The sequence below is a fragment of the Hypomesus transpacificus genome, chromosome 18 (genome assembly GCF_021917145.1).
Source record: "Hypomesus transpacificus isolate Combined female chromosome 18, fHypTra1, whole genome shotgun sequence".
NCBI classification, from domain to species: Eukaryota; Metazoa; Chordata; class Actinopteri; order Osmeriformes; family Osmeridae; genus Hypomesus; species Hypomesus transpacificus.
This window is the reverse complement of record NC_061077.1, coordinates 14,821,463-14,838,817: the sequence shown is the minus strand read 5'-3', so window position 1 is coordinate 14,838,817 and position 17,355 is coordinate 14,821,463. Positions and strand designations below refer to the sequence as shown.

Sequence of the window (17,355 nt, the reverse complement as noted above, 5' to 3'; positions counted from 1 at the left end):
CACAAGCATTCACTACATGTTACTTTTCAGAAAATCCTCCGTTGCTATGTGGAATTAAATGCTGCGCTACAGCTACTGAGCAGGTACACATTTGAACAGCAGGTGGCGTGGTTCTGCCAATTTAGTGGAATTTAATCTGAACCCAGATAACTATGTTACACTGGCAGTAAATAATACATTTCGAATGAAAACCACTATACTTCGCGCCAGTTCCCTGCCATTTAGCTGCACATTGTCCAAGTAATGGTAGGTTCAATGACTGGTTGTCTAATTAAATACCCGTATACATATTTACATTAAAAAACTATTAAACTTACTACGACCTAGGTCATGTGTGATAGACAGACGAAAATGTCCAATGATACTAGACACAGAAATGGCTATATTTGATTGGCTTAGATGGTTTTGGGAGCAGTGTTCTCGCCTTCTTCTACGGAGACACAAAACTTTTTTTTTAGAAGTACTCAAATCTTTTTCTTCTACGGAGACACAAAACTTTTGTTTACAAGTACACAAATCTTTTTCTTCTACGGAGACACCGTAGAGTTAGGGAGACACAAAACTTTTTTTTTACAAGTACACAAATCTTTTTTTCTACGGAGACACAAAACTTTTTTTTGCAAGTAGCCTACATGAATCATTTTCTACAGGGACACAAATCTTTTTTGGAAGTTACAAATCGTTTTTACAGAGCTCGCTCTCCTGGCACTAATTTCACGCCATATACCTGGGGCCTGTTCCATAAAGCCCGCTCAAAAGAGTTGAATTTAAATTCCAAAATCTGACATTAATGAACCTAACAAGTCTGAATAAAACGGTTCCATAAAGACCAAAGCTAGTTCACATAATCCGACTAATCCAAGACAGGTGCATGTAAGCCTAGAGTGGTATGTGGCTGCAGGTTGCACTAGATCCTACCCTGAGTGATAATATTAAATAATTAACAAATGGCACAGACATAAAAGAGGGTGAAGGGTGGTATGTTTACAGTTTTTATTGGGCCGTTGTGAAACGACTGAAGGTAGTGATTTTGTGTCATGTATTTTTTGGTTTGAAAGTATCTGTTGAGTGTGCTCCAGTTTGGTGCTGCGTGTCAACTGTTTTACATTGAAATTGACAAATGTATGCGACTCAATCAAGAAAAGCAAAACATTATTTTTTTGCGGGTAGAAGTAAAATACTGGAGTCACAAATGGATGTTTCATGAGGTTCTCTTCCAAGTAAAATATTTATAAAATACGTTTTACAAATAGTTCTGCCAACAGCAAATGTCTAAAATACAGATGTAAGTAAATATCAGTTTATATCATTTTAACTTTCCATCAAACATAATGTACTGACACCAACTATGAGATCCATCCATATTCTGGAGAAAGGAATGCCCTTAAATCAAGAAACTCCCGAGATTCACTGTAATTCTAGTACCATTTAGGCAGTAAGAAAGAAACAGTGACCAAAATGTCTACAGCTCCTCAGTCACACAAGTTAAAATGCATCCAATAGTCTGTAAACCTTCGTTCTCATTTAGGTTATTTTCGACTGATGACGACTTGCATGCTTTTTGACGAAACAATGCTTAGAACTAAACTGTGATAGATATTATATATATATATTCAACCTTTTTATATTATATATATTCAACCTTTTTGCTCTTGCAGCCAAGCTGATTGCGAAACCACTGACACATATTTTAACTTGACCTTGTCTCAGGTATTACTGCAAGGCTCTGGAAGCAATGAATGGAACTGGAAGACTGTGGCTTCAGACTTTCTTTGCTGCCTTCCTGGTTTAAAATGATGTGACCAACTATATGAACATATATTAGACACATTGTTCAACCCTCTTTGGTGACCTCTCTTACAGTAAGCCTTTGAAATGTTAAATCAGGCACTGCTTATTGGTCGGGCTCAGTCTGACTAGCTGTTGTGGAGACAGGCCCAGGTCAGGGAGACCGCCCAGCCCACTCCCTTAGAGCAGCAAGGTGAAGCTGACCTACAGAACAAGCCCAGACGACAGCACCACACCAAACAGTTCTTTCGCCAAGATAATTGTACCCTCAGAGTTCGACCTGCACTTTTTGATCGAGGACAAGTGTTCAACGCTGACAAATATGTTACTCTCTAAATTGAATCCAATATCAAGTATCTGATTATAGAGGTGTCTTTACTCGAAATCAATGTATTTGTAGAGCACTTTTTTGAGCAATGTCCCAGAGGGCCTCACATCCTTATTTACGCAAGTACGAGTAAGTGGCCACTTGCCCTTTCCTCATCCATGTGTATGGGTTTGTCAAGACATTGTCAAATTGAGTCAAATTGCTTCTTGTAGAAAAAGGTTTGTCCACTTGCATGCCAATTCTTAAATACTGAGACATTATCTATGTATATGAATGTCTACCACTGCCTGTCCATGCAGTCTATAACCTTCACTAAAACATGAAACAAAAGTATTACGTAAAATACAGCATGGGCTGTATCAAGTGTAAGCCATAACGTGCTCAAAGTTTAGATATTTTCCTTCATATGATTCAGCTCTACTGAGACGCCTAACTGCGACTGGGAGGAGCCTGGTTTAGTCCCTAAATATCTCACAGCTTCGCTCAGCTTGTCAGTGGCTTTTGTACGGTGTGCTTTGTGAACCCCAGGCCTCCCCAGGCCTGTGGTAAACCTCCCCCTGGCGCCTCGCTGCCTGTGGAGCTGCCTGCACAGCTTCTCCACATCCTTCATGAGACAGAACTTTCTGCAGCCCCTCAGCTCCACAGGAACGGCACTGCTCTCCGGGGCTTTGCCTAGATGCAGCACCCAGAACTTGTCTATCTGGCCTGGGCATAGCGCCTGGCTGGCCACCATATTCAGCACCAGGGGAAACAAGTCATAAGCTGCTGCAGTTGGAACATTGGCCAAGTGTCCCAGCCCGGAAGGGGGTGCACAGGGGGCTGGGTTGTGGTTATACGGCGGACAGACAACCAGCACTCTGTCCGCCTTGTCGGCTTGCTGAGCCAGCCAGCGCATTGGGCCCATCTCTGCCAGCAGGCCACGCTGCCAGAGGTCGATGTCCACTCTGCAGTTACTACTCAGCAGGAACTCTGCCAAAGACACCACTGCGTTCTGGAACACAGGGTTCTCAGGAGGGTAGATCACCAGGACAGAGACAAGTGCTTGGGAAGTATAAGGCAGTGGCAAAAAACCATAGCGGGAGGTTTTTTTGTAAACTTTATCTGAGAAGGACCCATGAAAGAGAAGAAAGATGGGGTTAGTCATGGATGTTTTTTTTTCTCTGCTTGATGAATTGCTTATTCAAACAAATTATATATATATATATATATACATGAAACGATATACATGATTTAATAAAACAATGGGGGGGTGGAGCATTGGGACTTACAGAGGATGAAGCAGACCAGAGCTAGCAGGCCAGCCCCAAAGCCCAGATAAACCAGCAGGGGGCCTGCAAGCGAACTCTCCGGCTCAGCTGTCAAATTCTCTACAAACAGAGTAAACTCACCTTGTAATCCCCACGGATGCCCAAGCTGGAGCACATGAGCTATACAGCTAACCCGAACATTGTCTTATACCACACACTGATAATATTCATGGACAGCAAAGTGTCAGAGTGTGTATTCAAAATATCACTGGCTAACGATGGTGAGTAGATGTGATTCCGATTCAGAAGGATCTGTTCATGTTGGATCTTAACACTGTTGGTTCATCTTCTCACTTGAAGAGGGCATCCCACTCACAACTGGGCTGGAAGGGCTCTCCTCACCTGATCAGAAGTGTTTTATTACCAAACAGTTAATACACGTGCAATAGGTTCGAAACAATAATGCTTGATGCAAGAGAAGACAAATCTCAAGCGCTACCCCAAAGATAGTGATATTGGGGCTTTTAACATAGTTTCTTCTCGTGTTTTACAGATAAGACTGACCGGGCGATACGAAGCTGCTCTGCTGCTCATCTGGCAAGTGATCTGCATGGGAGAGAGAGAGGGCAGTCTGGTCATAACACATGAGAACTACAACCTGAGAACTACGCTAGCTTCTGTTGTGTTTGAAACAGTATGACACATGTAGACAAGGTCACCTAGAAACTCTGAAACATCATGTGATATTCATCTAGTATTTGTATTGTCCCACTTGGAAGAAAAACTCAAAGGTTGGAAAACTCACCAGGGATTTGGGATTCTACACCCTTTTTATAATCCATTCCTCCATACGTATGTGGTGGGACGGGAAGATTGTAGGCTGTGACGTCAATTGTGTTGCCTAACATCCACCTGCAGTCAGTCTGCAGGTGATGGAACCACGCTTGCTGGGGAAAGAGGGATGTATGCTATGTATGTTATGTGGTGTGGCCTGCAGAAACATCAATGACTCCCTGACATGCCTTTACACTCATACATAAAAAAAAATACAAGCAGAGAAGGATCTGGCAGTACTAAGCCCTCCTCGGCATGCCAGATGTAAAAGCACCTGTGTGTCATTCCTGAGGCCGACGGTGTGCAAGCGTGGGTGATAGCGACAATCCAGGCTGTACTCAGATTCAAACTCTATAATCAAATGAGTCCCTGTGAGATATTGGATGCTATCTGAAACACAGGATTGAGACAATTTGGTATTTAGCAAGACAATTGTGGATATCTTCAAATTATAGTACAATTCCTTACACATATGCTTTTATCCTAAGCAACTTACAAGGTTGAACCTGCTACCTTCTGATCTACAGTCAAATGCTCAACTACAGAACTATAAGGCCTACGTATAATCTGTGTGGTCCGATTCTGTTCATTCTAACATGTTAGCAACTCTATCTAGCCTAATATGATATTGAGGGAATTCTGAAAGAACAGGACTTACTGTCTATACTGATGGCCCAACTGGTGTTGAGTGTCCAGCAGCTCTGTCCTCTTAGCAACACAGGGACAACGATCAGATCATTTATTATAGACGGATTAATTTTATCCTCATAAAAACCCTCTGTTGGCCCTAGAACAAAGACACAAAGATTAGTTTTAAACGTAAACACCTAGGAGATCAGAATACATTCCATAACTCCATACAAGTAGGCTCACATCTATCTAATGGATTTTGAGAAGGACAGGATCAGATCACATACCCTTGTGCTGATTACATTTAACTGTCTAAAGAAAAGAAAGTCGTTATTATAACATGAAACACTTGGTCTTCAAATGATGTCATCGTGTAATAAATTAGGAATATAACTTACAACTTCAAGGGGAGTCCAATGAGAGGCCACCACATTTAAAAGCAGCAACATGCACAAACTCCACATTATTCTAACACGCTTGACAAAATTAAGATTTATGGCCAAAAATAAAGAAAGGTCAACTGTCCTGACTGTTCTCTCAGGTTATCCACTACAGAGCAGAAACGGTTCTGTTTTGTACATGGCCAACCGTAAACCCCGCCCCCTACTCGGCAGCCCGCCTATCAACAGTTCTCGCCGTAAAACCAGTTATAAAACTGGTGAGCGGTAAGTGAAGCTTTTTTCAGCTGTTTATTTAACTTATTTAAATTTGAAAACAGTCCTTGAAAAAATAAGTAGTGTCTGCAGAGTGTCAGCTAGTCCTATAATAGGAAACTTTGCCTTCTTATTTCGTTAACTTTATCATGTGTGAAGCGTTTTGTTTTTCAGAGGCCATCTATGACATTTGCACTTCAGCCCGAATCACGTCGTTAGCTTATTGACTTCCGTGCTATTATGTGATATGTACCATATCTGTAGAAACAACTCGTCGTTTTAGTGTATTTGGCTTCTTTTCCCCGTTGTTGTGAAGATTTCCCTTCTATTCTATTTGCAAAACTTAGCAAAGCTGATGTGACGTCCCCCTCATGCCCCCCCCCCTCTTGTCTACTGTAGGGAGGTTGCGTGGTCTGAAGTTTATTGAGAAATAATACTTCTGGCTTGAATAAACTATTACATTATGACCACATACACAGACCGGGGGCCAGCCCTTCTGATTATCATTTTGGCTCTCTGTCTGTGAAAAGACATATTGTTTAGTAACTGATTCATAACATTTTCACTGTTTTTGTTGGAAGGTCTTTTAGGTTCATTTATAATGTTCCCTACTGGATAGCAAGGGTACTTAGTTAAGATAACGTTTCATTATTCAGAAGTGTGTTGAGTAATGAGATATTAATATTGTGTCTGCCCCACATAGTAGTACAGCCTGTCTATAAAAATACTGTTTATGATCATGTCAGTGTTAATATTTTCTTTGTGAACTACGTAACCTTTTGTGTGTTTATGTGCTTGCAGGTGTGCAGGGATTTTGCAGGTGCTCCTCTGATGTGGGCAGAGGACTGTATTTTATTAGAACAACACGACCAGGAGTCAGGATGCTTTCTATGGCTGTGCGAGTCAGAGTCGGCATGGGGGTGAGAAGGTGTTTGTCCTCTTCCCCTTCTGTTGCCTCAACCTGGAGGCTTGCCCCCTCTTCCTCCTCCCTACGACACAGGAGCACCACCGCAGCCAATCAGAGCTCCCCATCCCCGTCGTGCAGCTACATCATCGTGGGGGCTGGGTCAGCGGGCTGCGTCCTGGCCAATCGGCTCTCGGAAGACTCCCAGGAGTCGGTGGTCCTTCTGGAGGCAGGACCGAAGGACATGTACCTCGGCAGCAAACGAGTGTCCTGGAAAATCCACATGCCGGCAGCGCTGACCTACAACCTGTGCGATGAGAAGTACAACTGGTACTACCACACGCTGGCCCAGAAGCACATGGACCAGCGGGTGTTGTACTGGCCCCGGGGCCGTGTCTGGGGCGGGTCGTCCACCCTCAACGCCATGGTGTACATCCGGGGCCATGCCCTGGACTACGACCGCTGGCAGAGCGAGGGTGCGGAGGGCTGGGACTACCAACACTGCCTGCCCTACTTCCGCAAGGCTCAGTTCCATGAGCTGGGGGAAAACCGCTACCGCGGGGGCAGCGGGCCGCTGCATGTTTCCCGGGGGAAGACCAACCACCCGTTACATCAGGCCTTCATCGAGGCTGGGCAGCAGGCGGGGTACCCCTTTACGGATGACATGAACGGGTACCAGCAGGAGGGTCTGGGGTGGATGGACATGACTATACATAAAGGTACAAATGGATGGATGGATGGATGAATGGATGGATAGGTGGGTAGATGGATGGATGGACATGATGATACATAAAGGTACATTAGGATGGAAAGATGGATGGGTAGATAAAAAGAGGGATGGATGAATAAACGGATATTGTCATGCATTAAGACTGGACCGAGGGATGGGTGTGACAAAAAGGTCAGATGGATGGACCCGAGTTTGTGCCCCTAACAGGAAAGAGGTGGAGCACTGCCAGTGCGTACCTGCGGCCAGTGCTGAGCCGACCCAACCTGCAGGCTGAGGTGCGCTGCATGATCACCCGGGTTCTGTTTGAAGGGAACCGGGCTGTGGGAGTGGAGTACCTCCAGAATGGACAGAAGAAGAAGGTAGGAGGACCAGAGGCTTGTTGTGGAGGTAGATAGACTAGATAGATTTATAGATAGATGGATGGATGGATGGATGGATGGATGGATAGGTGGATACAGTAGATATATGGAGGGAGGGGGGCTGACTTATTTATTCATGTATTTAACTGATAGCTAATGTAAGCCTTATATCCCCCCTCCTCCCCAAACACCCTACCTGTTTGTCAGCTGTATGCCGATAAAGAGGTGATTCTCAGTGGGGGGGCCATCAACTCCCCCCAGCTGCTAATGCTGTCAGGGGTGGGCGATGCAGACCACCTCAGGCAACTGGACATTCCTGTGGTCCAGCACTTACCAGGTAACCGACTCCACTGGAAAGTCATATCTCAGCACACACACATACAATTATTGTACACCAACAATGATTAAGCTACAGAGCCATTTTGACATGCTGTGTGTGTGTGTGTGTCCAGGGGTTGGTAGTAACCTGCAGGACCACCTGGAGCTGTATGTGCAACAGGAGTGTACCCAACCCATCACTCTCTACAAGGCCCAGAAACCCTTCCACATGGTGCAGATAGGACTGGAGTGGCTCCTTAAATTCACTGGTGAACCCCTCTATCTGGGCTAATGGCATGTCCCTTTCAATTACGTAGGGTTTGATTTCATTTACTTAATGCAGTGAGCCTAATGACACCCCCAGACTGAAACCTCAAAGGCACTTTCAAAGTTGCGTTTATAGAATTGGACTGATTCAGCTGTTTATGTTACAAGCATTTAAGTGGTGTTCCTTTGCTTCCTGATTTGGAACGTGCTTGTTTGTGTAACCATGGTGACTGCCCCCAGGTTACGGGGCCACGGCCCACCTGGAGAGTGGGGGGTTCATCCGGAGCCGAGGGGGTGTGGCCCACCCGGATATCCAGTTCCACTTCCTTCCGTCACAGGTCATCGACCATGGCAGGGTGGCCTCCAAGATCGAGGCCTACCAGGTAGGGAACATGTACCTTAAAGTTGCTGTAAAGTGGAATTGAAAATGAGTTATAAGTTTGTCACACCACAGAAGAATGTGTTGTTAACTACCCATCCAAATTCAAATAATCACCGACAAATGTGTCTTCTCTGCTTAAACTGGATAAGCAGAGGGGGGGGGGGGGGGGGGGGGGGGGGGGGGGCGTGTCGTCTGAAGGAGCTGAAGCTCCGCCCCCTCGAATTGATTGAATTTAGCAACAACAGCAACAACTAGCTAAATCAATTGCAGATATCAGAACAGACCTACCTGCAGTCTCTGCGTGTTTTATGTGTTAATTACTTTGTCTTTGCATCGTACCAGCTGAGTAACAGAATGCTACCGTCTGTGATCTGACGTAGATAGTTCGCTGTGATGTAGATAGGTTGGTTTTTGCCCCTCTTATACAAAACCCGAGCTGTAAACGGGTGACAAACTGTTCAACGGTCTAACTAAGTTTCAGAGCTTTGCACATGCTTTCAGCATTTCACACGTATAAAATGTACCGAGAAGCAAATCATGGAATTTGCTTTACAGCATCTTTAACGCATGTGCCATGTTGCAAATGTTGCATGTGCCATGTTATGGTGACATTTTGTAGCTTTGATTGGTATGTTAGCTTGCGCATGTGTGAGTTTGACAAGTTTATCTGGTTCCTTATGTACTCACAAAACAGATCTCTGGAATAGTGACGTAGCTTTTACCTATCACATACTCTGGAAGCAATCAACCAGTTCCTCAGAAGAATTTCTAGGTCATGCCCTATCCAAGTTATTGTTGTCTAATTTGCACAACACCTGCACAGTATTTCAGTGGAATATAATGACTTAACTGGAAGATCATGTCAGCTTCTATGAGCATAAGTATGCTACAGAATTTCCCAGTAAAGTAGACCTGTAGTGGAGTGTGCGTGGGCACGACGCTAATTCTGAAGCACCTGGTGGGAAATAATAATAATATTAATAAGACTTTATTTATATAGCACATTTCATACAAGAATTGCAGCTCAATGTGTGCATAAAATCAATACAAACAAAAATAATAAAAACAATAATACTAGTGATACAAGTAATACAAATAAATAAATACAAAATTAAAATGTAACAAAACAAAATACAAGCAGCAGTCTTTGCGGTGTCTCGAGTCCGTCTTAGACTAAAGCTGCCTTTGCAGTTTCCATAACATATAACAACCCAGACTAGTCGCAATCTATCTGCAGGCTCTCAAATACAATAAAAGAGTAATAAAACAATAATAAAACAATAATAAATAAATTCAAGTAGTAAAACCCTTCTGGGATCAAATTAGTTAAATGTTTTGGTAAAAAGGTTTTAAGCTGTCCTTTGAAAATGTCTAGCGTGTTTGCTTCCTTAATATTTATGGGTAATTTGTTCCATAGTTTTGGGGCATATTTGACAAAGGCCGCATCACTAATCTTCTTATGACTCCTTCTGGTGACCTCTAATAGGCCTGTATTTGATGATCGCAGTGTTCTAGCTGGTGTGTAGTTTATAAGAGAGTTCGAAATGTAGCTTGGTCCTTGTCCGTTTAGAGCTTTGTATGTGAGGAAAAGGACCTTAAAGTCAATTCTGAAGGTAACAGGGAGCCAGTGTAAAGTATCTAGGACAGGATTAATGTGTTCTCTCCTTTTAGTTTTGGTTAATAATCTAGCTGCAGAATTTTGAATGAGCTGTAGTCTTTCAGGGATTTTCTTGGGTAGTCCAGCCGGCTGGATATAAAAGCATGAATTAACTTCTCTGCATCATTTTGGTTTATGAATGGTCGTAGCTTCGCCATATTCCTCAGGTGAAAGAAAGCTGTTTTGGTCACTTTATTAATGTGAGAGTTGAAATTTAAATCAGAGTCCAGGATTACACCAAAGAATCTGTGCTCTCTTTCTAAGAGAAAACAGACACAGGTGTTTGTGACAGATATGTCTTATTCACTACACATCTCTGACTGAGCATAATGTCCAAGTGCACCACTCATCTTTTGACCAATCAGAGGCCATGTTGCTGTGTTGCAGGTTCACGTTGGACCAGTGAGAAGCACAAGTATTGGGTGGATGAAACTGAAGAGTGCCAACCCTCTGGACCACCCTCTTCTCCAGCCCAACTACCTCTCTACTGGTAGGGCTCCTACTTTAGACTAGGTGACAGGAGAAACGCTGATGAATACTATAGATGTTTTTTATGTATTCAGCTCAACTCTGAACCAAGGGGTTTTTGTGGGTTTCTCTATCATTAGAAGGATCTTTATCTTTCTTTTCTGACAAAATATAATGTGTGGTTTCATTTCCTGGAAACATATAAGCACACATCCTAGACCGAGAACAGCATCGATACCACGTTCACAGACACTAGGCCTGCTCTAGGGACTTGAGTCATGTCCACGGAGATATCCCACTGAAAGGTCATTTTAGTCAGGTTGAACATGTCTGAGAAACTGGCCCTAAAGGCAGTTTAGTCTCTGATAAGGGTGTAATCTAGGTCCTTCAAGTCTGTTCTAGAACCCCTGAGGTTAATTGAGGGGACCCTAAAGGAGAGGTGTGAACTGTGTTTTCATTGGTCAAGTAGTCAGGTGTTAGGCAACAAACTCTAACTTGGACATTTAGTGTGCTTGATTTGCCTCACCCAAATGGACAAACAGAAAGCCCCAAAAGCAGATAATATGCATGCGAGGAACTCTGCATGCGAGAAAAGCCAAATCAAGTGCCCTTCTATAGTTATTTGACGTGTTGTATCTCTCAAGTTCACACAGCAGGTTAGAAAATGCATATGAACCTACACAGCACTTTTAGACACACCCGTATGTGAAGAAGCATAATAGGACCTTTTGGTCTGATGTTGAACAAGCCCTTTCATTGCACATTGACAGTGGACAATGTGGTCGCCACGACGTTATTCCGTGTTCAGTTTACAACGCACAATTAAGATCACAGTTAGAATCTCCTTCAGAGGTCCACAACGATCCGTAATGTTATATATGTGTGTTAGGGGCTTAAGGCAGTGGCTCCTCAGTGATTCCTCGGTCTTGATCTCCACCACTCTCCCTCCTCCAGAGACGGACGTGTGGGAGTTCAGGGAGAGCGTCAAACTGTCCAGGGAGATCTTTGCCCAGAAGGCGTTCGATCCGTTCCGCGGCGCCGAGGTCCAACCGGGCCCCCAGGTCCAGTCGGACGCGGAGATAGACGCCTTCGTCCGCCGCAAGGCCGACAGCGCCTACCACCCCTCCTGCACCTGCAAGATGGGCTCTCCCTCCGACCCCACGGCGGTGGTGGACCCCCAGACGCGCGTGCTCGGCCTGGAGGGCCTCCGCGTGGTCGACGCCTCCATCATGCCCAGCATCGTCAGCGGCAACCTGAACTCGCCCACCATCATGATAGCGGAGAAGGCGGCTGACATCATCAGAGGGCGCCCGGTGCTGAGCGACATGGGCGTGCCTGTGTACCAGCCCGCGACTCTGGAAACCCAGCGGTAGGACACACACACAACTGGAGGCACAGAAATGGGACGACCGCACTCACTAAGACACACGTGAGCCCAGGGCCGGCGCAAGCATCTTCGCCGCCCTAGGAAAGATGTTTCAACAGCAACCCCCACACCCCAGGTGGCTGCCTAGTTCGCCTATAGCAAACGCCGGCCCTGCCTGAGCCAGGAGAACCAGTAATCTCAATGATGATCATGTACTAATGTAGATGTACAATATTCTAGATCTTGTTGATGATGTTGATATGTGATCTTAATTAATTATGCCTAAAAAAATGGTTCCAAGCCCTCAGTGTTGCTCAAGGCAAAGATCAAAATAATATTTTTTCTACCTTCATGTTTACAATGAAATGAAGAATTATGTTTTGTGTTCAATCTCATTGATTTTCTCAGGATGAAAGTAAGCTTTTTATCACTAACTGACCAGCCTTGCCAGTGATTTAGCCGAGCACAAGTACAGCATTTGAAGTATTTTGAACTGTGTCAAGTCAGTTTAGGAATATGTAGTTTGGAATTGTATGAAGCTGTTTTAACTGATCTTATAATCACCTATACTGTATCGGCCTGGACTGTTAGCAGTTATAGTAGTGAGATAGTGGTGCTTCCCCACTCTAGCAATATTTGAACAATTCCACCATTCCTCATTGTGGATTTTAATGAAGAATTTCGTAATGAAGATTTATATTGTCTTGTTTTCTCAGTCCTAGATTTGTCTCAATATCTTAACCCTATTCTAAACTTAATCTAAAATAAATTATTTGCATCTCTCATAAACTAGCCTTAATATCTCAGACCTAAAATCAATGTAATCTTTACTTTTTTGCAAATGTTTATATTTGTCTGGGAGAAAAGCCAATGCCGTTTCTGCAGTATGCAGTGTCACGGAGAGAGGCAATAAACGGATTGAGTTTGGGTGTTTCGATGTGTGTCAAGTATAAATGTCCCTGAGATGTAATTAACATATCAAGAGGCTACGCCCGACTGCATGCTAGGACTGAACACTCAGGGGAAGAGTTTATTCAGTAATGGTCATTACAAAACAATGTTCAGCAGTTCATGGTATTTCCAGGCAATTATTCAAGAGATTAAAAGCAAAAATGTACAAAAAAACAGGTAATAATCTTTTGGTACAAAATCTAAGAGGTACTATACCTGCTACAAAATTGGTATCAGTCTTTAGTAGTCTGTGAAAGCATGGGCAGTTTAGAGAGCAGGAGGTCTTCGAGTACAGTAAATCACTTTACACATTAATTCAGAAACTGTACAGATTTACATGGTGTCAGCAATATCCAAACATCGGTACACGTCAATAGTAATAATATATCAATAATTGCACGTTGCTTTACTTGCTTTAAGTCTCTATTATTCAGCTCAACTCTGAACCAAGGTGTTAGTGTGAGTCTCTCGATCATTAGAAGGATCTTTATCTCCATTTGTCTTTCTGACAAAATATGATGTGTGGTTTCATTTCCTGGAAACATATAAGCACACATCCTAGACCGAGAACAGCATCGATACCACGTTCACAGACACTAGGCCTGCTCTAGGGACTTGAGTCATGTCCACGGAGATATCCCACTGAAAGGTCATTTTAGTCAGGTTGAACATGTCTGAGAAACTGGCCCTAAAGGCAGTTTAGTCTCTGATAAGGGTGTAATCTAGGTCCTTCAAGTCTGTTCTAGAACCCCTGAGGTTAATTGAGGGGACCCTAAAGGAGAGGTGTGAACTGTGTTTTCATTGGTCAAGTAGTCAGGTGTTAGGCAACAAACTCTAACTTGGACATTTAGTGTGCTTGATTTGCCTCACCCAAATGGACAAACAGAAAGCCCCAAAAGCAGATAATATGCATGCGAGGAACTCTGCATGCGAGAAAAGCCAAATCAAGTGCCCTTCTATAGTTATTTGACGTGTTGTATCTCTCAAGTTCACACAGCAGGTTAGAAAATGCATATGAACCTACACAGCACTTTTAGACACACCCGTATGTGAAGAAGCATAATAGGACCTTTTGGTCTGATGTTGAACAAGCCCTTTCATTGCACATTGACAGTGGACAATGTGGTCGCCACGACGTTATTCCGTGTTCAGTTTACAACGCACAATTAAGATCACAGTTAGAATCTCCTTCAGAGGTCCACAACGATCCGTAATGTTATATATGTGTGTTAGGGGCTTAAGGCAGTGGCTCCTCAGTGATTCCTCGGTCTTGATCTCCACCACTCTCCCTCCTCCAGAGACGGACGTGTGGGAGTTCAGGGAGAGCGTCAAACTGTCCAGGGAGATCTTTGCCCAGAAGGCGTTCGATCCGTTCCGCGGCGCCGAGGTCCAACCGGGCCCCCAGGTCCAGTCGGACGCGGAGATAGACGCCTTCGTCCGCCGCAAGGCCGACAGCGCCTACCACCCCTCCTGCACCTGCAAGATGGGCTCTCCCTCCGACCCCACGGCGGTGGTGGACCCCCAGACGCGCGTGCTCGGCCTGGAGGGCCTCCGCGTGGTCGACGCCTCCATCATGCCCAGCATCGTCAGCGGCAACCTGAACTCGCCCACCATCATGATAGCGGAGAAGGCGGCTGACATCATCAGAAGGCGCCCGGTGCTGAGCGACATGGGCGTGCCTGTGTACCAGCCCGCGACTCTGGAAACCCAGCGGTAGGACACACACACAACTGGAGGCACAGAAATGGGACGACCGCACTCACTAAGACACACGTGAGCCCAGGGCCGGCGCAAGCATCTTCGCCGCCCTAGGAAAGATGTTTCAACAGCAACCCCCACACCCCAGGTGGCTGCCTAGTTCGCCTATAGCAAACGCCGGCCCTGCCTGAGCCAGGAGAACCAGTAATCTCAATGATGATCATGTACTAATGTAGATGTACAATATTCTAGATCTTGTTGATGATGTTGATATGTGATCTTAATTAATTATGCCTAAAAAAATGGTTCCAAGCCCTCAGTGTTGCTCAAGGCAAAGATCAAAATAATATTTTTTCTACCTTCATGTTTACAATGAAATGAAGAATTATGTTTTGTGTTCAATCTCATTGATTTTCTCAGGATGAAAGTAAGCTTTTTATCACTAACTGACCAGCCTTGCCAGTGATTTAGCCGAGCACAAGTACAGCATTTGAAGTATTTTGAACTGTGTCAAGTCAGTTTAGGAATATGTAGTTTGGAATTGCATGAAGCTGTTTTAACTGATCTTATAATCACCTATACTGTATCGGCCTGGACTGTTAGCAGTTATAGTAGTGAGATAGTGGTGCTTCCCCACTCTAGCAATATTTGAACAATTCCACCATTCCTCATTGTGGATTTTAATGAAGAATTTCGTAATGAAGATTTATATTGTCTTGTTTTCTCAGTCCTAGATTTGTCTCAATATCTTAACCCTATTCTAAACTTAATCTAAAATAAATTATTTGCATCTCTCATAAACTAGCCTTAATATCTCAGACCTAAAATCAATGTAATCTTTACTTTTTTGCAAATGTTTATATTTGTCTGGGAGAAAAGCCAATGCCGTTTCTGCAGTATGCAGTGTCACGGAGAGAGGCAATAAACGGATTGAGTTTGGGTGTTTCGATGTGTGTCAAGTATAAATGTCCCTGAGATGTAATTAACATATCAAGAGGCTACGCCCGACTGCATGCTAGGACTGAACACTCAGGGGAAGAGTTTATTCAGTAATGGTCATTACAAAACAATGTTCAGCAGTTCATGGTATTTCCAGGCAATTATTCAAGAGATTAAAAGCAAAAATGTACAAAAAAACAGGTAATAATCTTTTGGTACAAAATCTAAGAGGTACTATACCTGCTACAAAATTGGTATCAGTCTTTAGTAGTCTGTGAAAGCATGGGCAGTTTAGAGAGCAGGAGGTCTTCGAGTACAGTAAATCACTTTACACATTAATTCAGAAACTGTACAGATTTACATGGTGTCAGCAATATCCAAACATCGGTACACGTCAATAGTAATAATATATCAATAATTGCACGTTGCTTTACTTGCTTTAAGTCTCTATTATTCAGCTCAACTCTGAACCAAGGTGTTAGTGTGAGTCTCTCGATCATTAGAAGGATCTTTATCTCCATTTGTCTTTCTGACAAAATATGATGTGTGGTTTCATTTCCTGGAAACATATAAGCACACATCCTAGACCGAGAACAGCATCGATACCACGTTCACAGACACTAGGCCTGCTCTAGGGACTTGAGTCATGTCCACGGAGATATCCCACTGAAAGGTCATTTTAGTCAGGTTGAACATGTCTGAGAAACTGGCCCTAAAGGCAGTTTAGTCTCTGATAAGGGTGTAATCTAGGTCCTACAAGTCTGTTCTAGAACCCCTGAGGTTGATTGAGGGGACCCTAAAGGAGAGGTGTGAACTGTGTTTTCATTGGTCAAGTAGTCAGGTGTTAGGCAACAAACTCTAACTTGGACATTTAGTGTGCTTGATTTGCCTCACCCAAATGGACAAACAGAAAGCCCCAAAAGCAGATAATATGCATGCGAGGAACTCTGCATGCGAGAAAAGCCAAATCAAGTGCCCTTCTATAGTTATTTGACGTGTTGTATCTCTCAAGTTCACACAGCAGGTTAGAAAATGCATATGAACCTACACAGCACTTTTAGACACACCCGTATGTGAAGAAGCATAATAGGACCTTTTGGTCTGATGTTGAACAAGCCCTTTCATTGCACATTGACAGTGGACAATGTGGTCGCCACGACGTTATTCCGTGTTCAGTTTACAACGCACAATTAAGATCACAGTTAGAATCTCCTTCAGAGGTCCACAACGATCCGTAATGTTATATATGTGTGTTAGGGGCTTAAGGCAGTGGCTCCTCAGTGATTCCTCGGTCTTGATCTCCACCACTCTCCCTCCTCCAGAGACGGACGTGTGGGAGTTCAGGGAGAGCGTCAAACTGTCCAGGGAGATCTTTGCCCAGAAGGCGTTCGATCCGTTCCGCGGCGCCGAGGTCCAACCGGGCCCCCAGGTCCAGTCGGACGCGGAGATAGACGCCTTCGTCCGCCGCAAGGCCGACAGCGCCTACCACCCCTCCTGCACCTGCAAGATGGGCTCTCCCTCCGACCCCACGGCGGTGGTGGACCCCCAGACGCGCGTGCTCGGCCTGGAGGGCCTCCGCGTGGTCGACGCCTCCATCATGCCCAGCATCGTCAGCGGCAACCTGAACTCGCCCACCATCATGATAGCGGAGAAGGCGGCTGACATCATCAGAGGGCGCCCGGTGCTGAGCGACATGGGCGTGCCAGTGTACCAGCCCGCGACTCTGGAAACCCAGCGGTAGGACACACACACAACTGGAGGCACAGAAATGGGACGACCGCACTCACTAAGACACACGTGAGCCCAGGGCCGGCGCAAGCATCTTCGCCGCCCTAG

At 44.5% G+C, this 17,355-nt stretch overlaps 2 protein-coding genes across 2 annotated transcripts; one reads left to right on the top strand and one right to left on the bottom strand.

Annotated features, from left to right (window-relative positions):
• Positions 1–979: 979 nt before the first annotated feature.
• Positions 980–5,381, bottom strand: LOC124480854. The gene is made up of 9 exons (XM_047040498.1): positions 5,226–5,381; positions 5,115–5,139; positions 4,856–4,984; positions 4,472–4,587; positions 4,169–4,310; positions 3,928–3,969; positions 3,718–3,765; positions 3,385–3,483; positions 980–3,217 (listed from the first exon to the last, which is right to left on the bottom strand). The coding sequence occupies exons 1-9, from the start codon at positions 5,289–5,291 to the stop codon at positions 2,505–2,507; spliced, it is 1,380 nt and encodes a 459-aa protein (XP_046896454.1). The 5' UTR covers positions 5,292–5,381; the 3' UTR covers positions 980–2,504.
• Positions 5,382–5,414: 33 nt separating this feature from the next.
• chdh (choline dehydrogenase) lies at positions 5,415–12,962 on the top strand. The gene is made up of 8 exons (XM_047040497.1): positions 5,415–5,492; positions 6,282–7,103; positions 7,322–7,473; positions 7,681–7,810; positions 7,926–8,060; positions 8,299–8,441; positions 10,485–10,587; positions 11,520–12,962. The coding sequence occupies exons 2-8, from the start codon at positions 6,362–6,364 to the stop codon at positions 11,936–11,938; spliced, it is 1,824 nt and encodes a 607-aa protein (XP_046896453.1). The 5' UTR covers positions 5,415–5,492; positions 6,282–6,361; the 3' UTR covers positions 11,939–12,962.
• Positions 12,963–17,355: the final 4,393 nt, after the last annotated feature.

Bases quoted from the DNA above. Each gene is read 5' to 3' on its own strand.
- LOC124480854 (XM_047040498.1), bottom strand. From the start codon at position 5,291: ATGTGGAGTTTGTGCATGTTGCTGCTTTTAAATGTGGTGGCCTCTCAT. The intron at 4,985-5,114 runs GTATGTGATCTG...TCTTTGTTCTAG, and splicing joins TAAATGTAATCAGCACAAGG to GGCCAACAGAGGGTTTTTAT. The intron at 3,484-3,717 runs GTGAGAAGATGA...CTCTGTTTGTAG, and splicing joins GAGTGGGATGCCCTCTTCAA to AGAATTTGACAGCTGAGCCG.
- chdh (XM_047040497.1), top strand. From the start codon at position 6,362: ATGCTTTCTATGGCTGTGCGAGTCAGAGTCGGCATGGGGGTGAGAAGG. The intron at 7,474-7,680 runs GTAGGAGGACCA...CCTGTTTGTCAG, and splicing joins AGAATGGACAGAAGAAGAAG to CTGTATGCCGATAAAGAGGT. The intron at 8,061-8,298 runs GTGAACCCCTCT...GACTGCCCCCAG, and splicing joins GTGGCTCCTTAAATTCACTG to GTTACGGGGCCACGGCCCAC.